Source organism: Chaetodon auriga, chromosome 24 (genome assembly GCF_051107435.1).
Source record: "Chaetodon auriga isolate fChaAug3 chromosome 24, fChaAug3.hap1, whole genome shotgun sequence".
Classification (NCBI taxonomy): domain Eukaryota; kingdom Metazoa; phylum Chordata; class Actinopteri; order Chaetodontiformes; family Chaetodontidae; genus Chaetodon; species Chaetodon auriga.
In genome coordinates this window covers 11,730,569-11,740,301 of record NC_135097.1, presented here as the reverse complement: position 1 = coordinate 11,740,301, position 9,733 = coordinate 11,730,569, and the positions used below count along the sequence as shown (strand labels likewise).

At 43.7% G+C, this 9,733-nt stretch overlaps 1 protein-coding gene across 2 annotated transcripts in view; it reads left to right on the top strand.

Moving 5' to 3' along the window:
- The first annotated feature begins 1,141 nt into the window (after positions 1–1,141).
- The window catches only part of LOC143316783 (protein phosphatase 3 catalytic subunit alpha), a 60,602-nt gene continuing 52,010 nt past the window's right edge, over positions 1,142–9,733 (top strand). For both annotated transcript variants that reach the window (XM_076724466.1, XM_076724465.1), the window contains exon 1: positions 1,142–1,436. In XM_076724466.1, the coding sequence (XP_076580581.1) occupies positions 1,376–1,436 (61 nt within the window). In that variant the 5' untranslated portion in view covers positions 1,142–1,375. The remainder of the gene's footprint in view (positions 1,437–9,733) is intronic.

The following is a 9,733-nucleotide window of genomic DNA, read 5'->3' as shown; positions in this document are numbered from 1 at the left end:
CCACCATTTATTCCCTTTGAGCTGCGGTGGGGTAACTGAAATGCACTAATGTTGAGTAAATGAGCAGGTGAAAGGTGAGGGCTCCTCCATGCAAATCGCCGGCGCTGTGAACCTGGTGACTCATCGATGACAGATCATTCTGTTCCCGTGCATGCAGATCTGCACACTTTCACTCACAGTCTCTGTATGACTACTCTGATCTCACCACAGAAACATGAAATCCTCTTCTGGATCTGTGGTGAGTTCAACTGGACTGAATATGTCCTCTATAGCGTACAACAAAGCAATCAAAGCCAGCCACTTTTCCATGACCAGCGACATGGAGACAAATAAAATGACTCACCATGACCTCGATGAGATATCGATGATGGTATCACCAGTTTAAACAAATGAGGCTGAAACTGCAAATGTCGTCCTGAGGATGGTGCTGGAGGATGTTGAAATCAAAGTGGTTTATCTTCATGGGTGCATGAATATTCTCTGCAGATTTAAAAGAAATCTGTCGTGTTACATTGCTATATTATACTTTTTACATCATAACTTTGGCTCACTACCTCAATTTTTCTTTTTACTATCTTGTAATTTTGACTTTTTAGCTCATAAGTTTGACTTCTTCTCCTGTTTTTTACTTAAAATGTCTGAAAATTTCACTGTATCTCATAAGCTTGATGTATTATTTCACTGGTTTCAGAACATCTCACAAAAAACTGCAGTTGAAGGTGGCACATTTATACTGACCGATAAAAATAACAGTAAAACTTAATATGAGCAATTTTGTTTTATTTGGTCGGGTGGAAATAGGCTTCCATACTGAGAATGTATTTCTCGGGTCCAAATACATTTTCAGTCTAAGTCAACATCTTATTTTAAATCTGCATTTGTGAATACAAATTTGTGTATTGTGGATACAAACTTATTTTTCATCTGGTTATATGGTTTCTATCACTTGTCCATATACAGCGACAAATTTACCTTAAGTTATTCATGGACTAACAGTTATTCATACCAGGTCAGATTGACACAGAAACAGCCCTTTGATGAAAGTGAATGTACAGGCGGAGTGGCAGCCTCCTGCTCTCCACCAATAAGAAGAGGCGGAGTGAATCAGGGGCGGGTCCTGTGGACGAGCACGTTTGAGTGCACACTGCGCTCAGACAACTTGATACAGAGTAACAGTAAATCAGACAGAGCAGCTCCTACAGCGCCAGCAGTGAAATTGTAACCCTGTTGCAAGTATTTTTGGCCGCTGATAGGACCGAGTGAGATCACTGCGGTCTCTTTTCTCGGATAGACTCAAGAGTTGTTCGTCAAGAGCAACGCAGGGACCGTTTTCACTCTCATTTCTGCTATATCTCCCTGTTATATCACACTGGAAATGTCCGAAAACAAGCCGAATGATGAACCGAAGTTATCTACGACGGACAGGGTGGTGAAATGTAAGTGTAATTTTTTAATGGCACACTGAAACGACACGCTAACCGTGGCTCTCCGGCCAGCGAGGAGCAGACTTGGAAGAATTCACGGCCGTAGCAGCAGACACATCGAAAATTGTTTGCTGGCTATGGAGGAAGAAGGGTGTTAGCCGAGCTATGACAGCAGCGGTGAACTAGGAAGTGAGGGGTAACTCCAGTTTGTGGAGCTTAGCAAGAATTCTTCTCGAAATGTGTCACATTCTGCCTGTGAGGCGTGATACAGCCGCTTGTACATAACACTGTTTTCATTAGCGGGGATTACAGGCAGCAGTGTTGGCAGATGCATGATCATTTGATTCATACACACAGTGCACAGCTCTACTGTATGCATGCAGATATTGCACAACCGTTGCATTCAACCCAAGGGCGATTTTCCCTCATTTTGCATGCATCACCTAGCATAGTTTCACCAAAAGGCTCCTTCTTCTTTTTTTTTTTTTTTTCATCATTGCATAATACTACTTGATGTCGCCTGTGTTTTGTAATCTCACATTTGGGGGGTGTTCATGGTGTGCTTGTAGTGTTCGTGCCATATGTGCTGGTGCTTCCTGCCTCCTGTGTTTACAGGTCTGACATTCCACCTTTGCAGTCTACCATAATAAATGCAATAAAGATCACAATCGAGTCGACCTATCCCTTTAACACCGAATAGGAGCAATGTAGCCTGCCTGCTTTCATTCTGTTGATATCTTGTGTTTACTTGAAGGCTGCACTCCACTTGACTTGCAGTATTAACCCCTGTTTCTGCTGTAGGATATGAGCACTTGATGAAATTTATCACGTTGGGGGGCAGATTCAGAGCCTGTCCTCCGACAGCACCGTGACAGAATGTGTTTATTTGTGCTGGCTGGTTTTGATCCAGCACTAGTTGCAACCATTATCCTCTCCAGCTCCAATCCATCACAACAGGCATGTGCAGCGATGGCAGTGTGCACAAGCACAGGAGGGAATTGTTGAGTGATTTAACAAGGCTTAGCTGCTAAGGTTCAACCTGTTGAAATGATTCGATCATCGGTGATCATTAAACATGCAGATTCCGCTGGAAATGCGATGCTCCAGTGTTCAGACGACCATGACTGGAATCATTGACTTGCGCACTATATTAAGGGCAAGCCTGAGGTCTGGCTCGCCAAGCTCTATATAGCAAATACAGTTCCACTTCATTGCTCTCTTCAGCTTCGCCTGTGCCATTTGAGACAGAAAAAAACAAGAAAAAGTTTAACAATATGACAAATGCAAGCGTTTCTTTTATGTAGAGAGTTCAGAGCAGTGGCTTCATTTTGCTCAGAGAATGGGGTTGAGTGTTAAAAGAGAGCCACACCATGTCTTGGGTGCCTTTGTAATGAATATTTGAAGAGATCACCCCCCCCTACAGTCTCCAGCAACTTGAAGGGTAATGAAAAATAGATACGACAAGTATGGGTTTAGAAGAGATTTAACAATATCGCTGGGAGATTGCACGCCTTCATACTGCATCTTCAGTCCCCTCTGCTTAGTGCCGGTCTGCTGTGGTCTTAATCAGGTTAAAATGTATTGATTTGTCGTTAAAGATGCTGTCAGGGAATCTGAGAGCCCAGTTTCATGGGCTGACTCTTAAACCTGCTGGTGAGATCAGCAAAGTAATTTAACTCATTATTCATTCATCAAGTTTCAAGAAGTCAGTGTTTTGGTAATGCATCAGTATTATGACAACACAGACGGCGGCTGTGTACAAAGCACCTCTGCAAAATAACTGCAGGCTATAGGTGTGAAGTAATTTGTTTTCAGCTGCCTAGTTTGCTCTTGCTACAAGGTGTCAGTCTAACTTATCATAAGTGCTTTGCATCCACCTGTTTTCAAAATGCATTACCATAATGCTCCCGAACGCTGCTGCCGCATAGTAATTATTCATAAGAGTTTAATCGGCCGAGGCAGGAGGAGTTGCATGATTTTCATCATGTTTTTATCCCTGACAGAAATAAACCCAAACTCGTGACATATGAATAAGGATTATGTTGTGACTCAAATGGTAATCCTGATTATTCTGTCCGATTTTGTGGTCGTGATGTTTTGCTGCTGTTATTAGCCGCGTGGCTGCAGTGAACGCTGTTTTCACGATTGATCGACCCGCTGGTAAATCTTTGGTCCATAAAATGTCGTACAACACAACTCATGTTGCAAGACATTTTTCTATCATAGAAGTTTAGATATGAAGAACCTGCAACCTGTAAATTTTCAGTACTTTTGCACAGTTGCGCTTGAGCCCCCCTCAGTTAAATATGACACAATCATGACAACCACCGTGCTCCAAAACAAAACAGGCTCAGTAATGGAGTTTTTCCGTCACCGGCTTAGAAGCAGGGCCTCCGAGCCCCCGATGTTGCGCCGGGTCCCTCTCTATAAGTGGGGATGGATAACATCTGACATTTGACTTTTGAGGAGAGGCCTCCATGCTCAGACATGCGTGGGTTGGTGAGATGGTGGTGGTGACAGCGGCGCAATGCCAGCCACTGATCCCAGCTGGATAGCCGAGTCATTTATAGAACAGAACATTAAGTAATACCACATACTTGATCCTTGCCTTACATGTGGTCACCTCCGTACGGTCCTGCTTCATGTTCATAATCTGGGCGTCGTGTGTGGCCATCTGTGTGCCTTCGTAGTGTTTCTTTCATATCAGGTGCGAACACGGTGTAATACAGAGATATAAAATGACCATTTGTCACTTGATTTGCATGGGAATAGGATTACTGTGGGGATGTTAAGTGATTTAACTGCTGAGGCTGATTTTAGTCCTTTGTCAGTCTGCTGGCTCCGTGTTTTGTAAATTTCAGTAGAAATAGCCTGTCATATTTTGGTGAAGTCAGAAGTCCTTTTGTGTTGTGTGTGGCTGGTTTTTGACTATAAACCAGGGGACCCTTGAAGTGAAGTGAAGTGTGTGTGTTGGACGTGCCATGTGTGCCAGCTTTTCAGTTATTTGCTGCACTATGAAAGACTGCAGTGGAGGGTTAACCCCAATTTCTCACCTTTTTATTTTTAACTTCTTCTGCCAGACAGTCAATTTGAATCAGGGGAGAATAATGACGTACCTTTCGTGCTCTGTGGGACGGAGACAAAGCATGCCAGATGACATCAAACCATCTTAATGCGTACGGGGTTCCAATATCCTTGGGTGGCGGCATTGCAATTTGACTGGCCGCCCAAAAATGCGAGTGTTTATTGTGTGGATACAAAGATACTGAACATTGCAATGCAATTTAGTCACTCTATTAGGTTGTTTTTCCTCTAATGGATAGAATCGATCTCCTCTGCGAGCGTTGCCTGAGAATTTGATCCATTCATGGCAGCTGCTCAGTGTTTCTTGACTGGCTTTCTTGAAAGGGTGAATGGAAAAGAGAGGCAGCTTGAGCTGAATGCAGCTTGCTTTGCTTCGCATGATAACAGCTGAAATAATAAGGGCAATTATTTTGGTCAGTATTAATATCCCAGTTATTAATCCGTGTTTTGGAAAGACATTGTTTTATTTTACTGGAACGCAATACTGAAATGACAGAAATCAACTGTGATCTATTGCCAAAAACATTCTCTCGTTCCAGCTTCTAAATTATGCTGCATGTCTTTGTCTTACGTGATAATAATCTGAATATCTTAATAAATAAATGAATAAATAATGTGCAGAGTAATTGAACATAAAAGCAATCATTAGCTGAAGTGCTTCAAAATACTAATACAGCTAATGCAGCTAAATGCAAAGGATTTAACCCCCCATACACATGCAGTTACACTACAGGTGAAAGTGTGAAAATAATCCTGCCAGCAGTCAGAGTTCTTTAATCAGAGGCTGCGATTGGTCAGACGGTTGACCTGTGATCAGGGACTGCTTGATCCGCCGCACCAGAGCAGGCGCTTGAATGGTAAACTGTCAATAATCATACGCAGTCAAGATGAAATATTTGTGAAAGGAACAATTATTATTAATTATGCAGCCATATGACATGATCTGAATGACGCTGTGTAGTTTGCTGAATGGTTCAACTCTCAGCGACTAGCCTCCATCGATTTTCAACGTTTGCTCTCCACACTCCAGCCTTGTCAGGAACAATGAGCTTGCAAGATTTGGGTTGGGCGTGCGAGGCTGTCGCTCTGTGTGTTTTAAACCTTTCTGAATAAGTTAGTCAGTAAGCCAGTTTCCTTCAGTCTTCAGGGATGCCCCCTCGCCGTTTGCTGTCATGTCTGCTTTGCATGTGAGGAAGCCTGTGTGCTGGCGGCTGGGGGGCCGACCATCTCCTCCTCAGCATCTTTTGACAGCGGTCCGCTCAAACAGCTCAACCTGGAAATGACGCCAGCAGCAGAAACTGTAAGTGACAGGAAGAGAAAGCAAACAAGTGATCAAAGCTTGTCCTGTGTCTGCTCGCTGTCCGCTGTGACTTAAGAGATTCTTTTGGTGGTTTTTGTTAACAACGCGTTGCATCACGGCATGGTAGGGAACGACCAGTGTTGTGATGTGATACACTGATACACAGTCTGTGGTATTGAGAAACTGAGTTAGTGCACCTTTACCGCTCATTAGATTAAAGAGGAATTAGGCTCTGTTGTGGATTTAGGGCACGGCAAAGCGGTGGATTTGGACAGATTAAGCTCCATATAGGGGGATAAAGGCGGCTCTGCTCAGAGGTTGTAATCTGACTCCATGCATTAGCTGCTGCTCTTGCTAATTCGTGTGAACAAATGGATGTTGGGTCTTGATAAAGCAAGAAGGGGAGAAAAACTGTTTACCTACCTTGGCATTTGTAGATTATTGTAAAGCCTGTGTGTACAGTTTGGGGATTGGCAAACCTTTGAACTCACGCTGCTGATACTTTTGAACCAGCATAGTTTTGCCAGCAGCTGTTTCATAGCTTATATGTTGATGGATGGAGTTTGACTGTGGCTTTGTACGATGGTGCCTCTTCATTAGGTCCCTTAACATGCGCCACATTTTCCTTTTCAGCTACCAATTTACCAGTACCCACAGTGCACATCCGTGAGCCATAGATCATAGTGTTGCACTATTGTGTTTGCTAAAAAAAAAAAAAAACAGCCTTCCTATAAACAAACCCTCAGCATTTCCCATCTCATGGCTGGCGGACAGCAACACATGGTCCTTTTGTCAGCCACAGCGGCTAACAAAAGCCATTTGGAACAGAGACAGCAGTCGTGTGTCATCAGATCCCTCTCTGGAGCTGGTCGCAGCACTGTCACAAATCAATCAATACAGTGTCTACAACAGATGTAACTACATATTGGGCAGCGAGCACAGTGATTGTGGGGGAGGAGAGGCTAACCCAATGAACTGGGAGCGACTGTGTTGCTGGGTTATTAAAGAGGCCAGTAGAGTAGTAAATCTGCTTTCTCACCTCAAGTCCAAATCAAGGGCCAGAGGATGGACAGGCAGCAAAGAAATTCGATTTTCAGAGGCTTCGCACTTGTAGACATGCATCATGCCCACAAGCTACAACATGGGTCACTTTTAGTTAATTGAGTAAGTGGATTTTCTTAAGAATTCAGACATAGGAAGCCATCTGTCATGGGGTTGTTGCCAAAATGCTATTTAGCTAAAATTGAGAGCAAATGCTTTGTCAAGGGCTGTGAATCACTGGTTTAACAGAGACTCAATTCAATTAACAACTCAGTGGATGATGGTCTGACTCAGGACCGATTTGAGTGTGTGTTGGATGTTGTCTGATTTTGCACGTAGCACTGATGCTATTGTTGTCAAAGTTTTGTTGCAGGGGCCATAAAATTGTAGCACGAGTATAAAATGTGTGTTACATCTCTGAAAACAACCACAAGCACTGCAGTTCATTGCTTAAACAGGCATGTGGCTGGCAAAGGACATTAATGTTGCATGCAGGGCACCGTCAAAAACAAAAGTGTTTTCATTTTCTTTATTGGCTCTTGGAGTACAAAACATCCATATATTATGCTTCAGCTGAGTAGCACAAACCCCTGGAAATTTGTATAATCATACACACACGATCATTTATATTAAATTCATTAAATTTGCCACCACATTGCACATGTATGAAATAAGTATTCACCTCATATTTCCATCTCAACAGCACTAATATGATAATAGTAAGACTAGTGCTGGTAGTGACAGTACCAATTTCAACTTATTAATTCTTGTCAGGGGAGGGAGTGTGTAGGAGTGTGCAGGATGAAAGGATGAAAGTGGCTGAGGGGTGCTGCGGATGAGCAAGTGGGTATGAAGGCAGATTTTAGACAGACTACTGCTTCGTGGGCTATTATTTCGCCAAATTGAGCATTTTGTAATACAATGTAAGGGCATAAATCCATGCAAATAAATCTTTCAACAGGCTTTAATGGTTTTAGCTCTTGATAGCAGTGATATTTCTAGGTGTCTGGTCAGCAGAACTAGCTGCAGACGGAGATACTGTGCCACTTTTACAGTTGGTTGCATCGATTTTTAGTATTCTGGGAGCATTTCATTACTTTTGCAAAGTTTAGTGTGAAGTTTTCTCTAACTTTCCTGTCCCATTAATTTTTGGGTGGACAGGAAAGTGTAAGGGTATCTGACTTTAAGGATCTCTTGGCTGCTCTGTTCATTGGCAGTGCTTGTTACAGTGTCAGTAATGTTCATTTTGGTGTCACCCGGGAAGACGCTGACCCGACGAGAAAGTAAACGAAGCATTTCAGCAGGTTGATGCGGTCGTATCTCTAAAAGAATGGCAGTCTGTTTACATTTTTGAATTGCCTGAATATTTATTTAACCCCAGCCCACAGGTATGCGCACACACACAGCCACCTCAAACCGCACGCGAAATGAGAAAACCGTTGTAGCAACGCTGAATAATGTTTTGTGTCTCAAAATAAAAGACCTCCGCGGTAACGTTTTTATCTGGGACGAACCTCTTCTGTTTGAACACGCGCAGTATTTGGCAAAAACACACCTATATGCCAAATGGGAGAGTCGTCTTCGTGGGTTGGGGCGAGCCCCTGCATGCTGCTGTGTTGTGCCAGGCGGTCATTTGTATTTAGGTATTGGTGAAATGAGTAAAGCCATCTGCAGGCTGCCAGTAAATGGTAGATTAGTAAGCAGAGAAAAGTCACCACAGGGGGAGAGGTGTTCTAACTCTTGTTTTGGCTCATCGACCGGTGGGGGTGGGGGGTGGGGGTGGGGGGGTTGACACAGGATGGGCGCGCAGTATCTCATGGCAACTGTCTAGTCGAGATTGCCTCTTCTCTGCTATCGTGTAGGCATCGCTACTTGTTGACACCCACACACACGCTGAAGCAAATGCAAATGCGACCTGTTCCTATGAAGTCCTGATGAATATGCAGATTCTTTTCATTCCCAGTACCTGAGCATGTGTGTCAGGGAACGTGCACGAACGCAGGCAGTGCACTACCTGAGCACTTTATCCGACATCATGGCTCGACAGATCTGTCAAACCTTGGCTGGGAGGGAGTTAGTTATGATGACCTTGCTGTGCTTTTTTTTTTATGTTAGCACACACCAACATGGACAGTGCCGGCTCCCAGAATGACTCCAGAAAACAAATTTTTTGTCCAAACCATTGCACCCATTGGAGCGAATCCTGGTAATGACAGCCAGCGGGGCCTGGTGTTCGCTTCTCAGCCAGCGCCGAGCGGTCGTTACTGTCCATTTTTCGTATTTTTTCTCGGGGTGATTAAAGCATATCATCTGTCAGAGCAGAGCGGGATTTCTCACAGAATTTGTCTTCAGCTCTGCGTTCCACTGCAGGTTTATTTTGGCGGGAGTTTGGTTTGGCCGGTCACTGAAGCATGGGCACAGAGAACAGCGTCAACCAACATGGCATCAGCGCTGTGCCCAGTGGTTTCTGGCCAGTGACGGGCGCCCAGCCTTCAAATGCAGTTTGACATATTTCAGGGCATTTTCAGCACTGGTAGCGTTTGACTATAAACCAGCTTGTGTCCCAGTTTGCCAGTGGTTTGCTGCTCTGTAACCCCCACTTCCTCACCTGCTTATTTACCTCTTCATCATTTCAGCAGCGGCTCGAGAAATGAATCTACTGCCGGATAGATTTTATCAGACAAGTTGACAGATCGTGTTATATTCACAGTTCCTTTTAATTAACAGGCCAATCAATACTTTTAATCAAGTGTTATGGATGCACTTTATTACAGTCTCGAGTAACAGTCGGGGAAAGAATAAGAGCAATTGAGCCACTTTTATTTTTTTCATCTGTCTGTGCTGTGTAATGTGATTTAGTATTTCGGGGGGCATTTAGAAAATG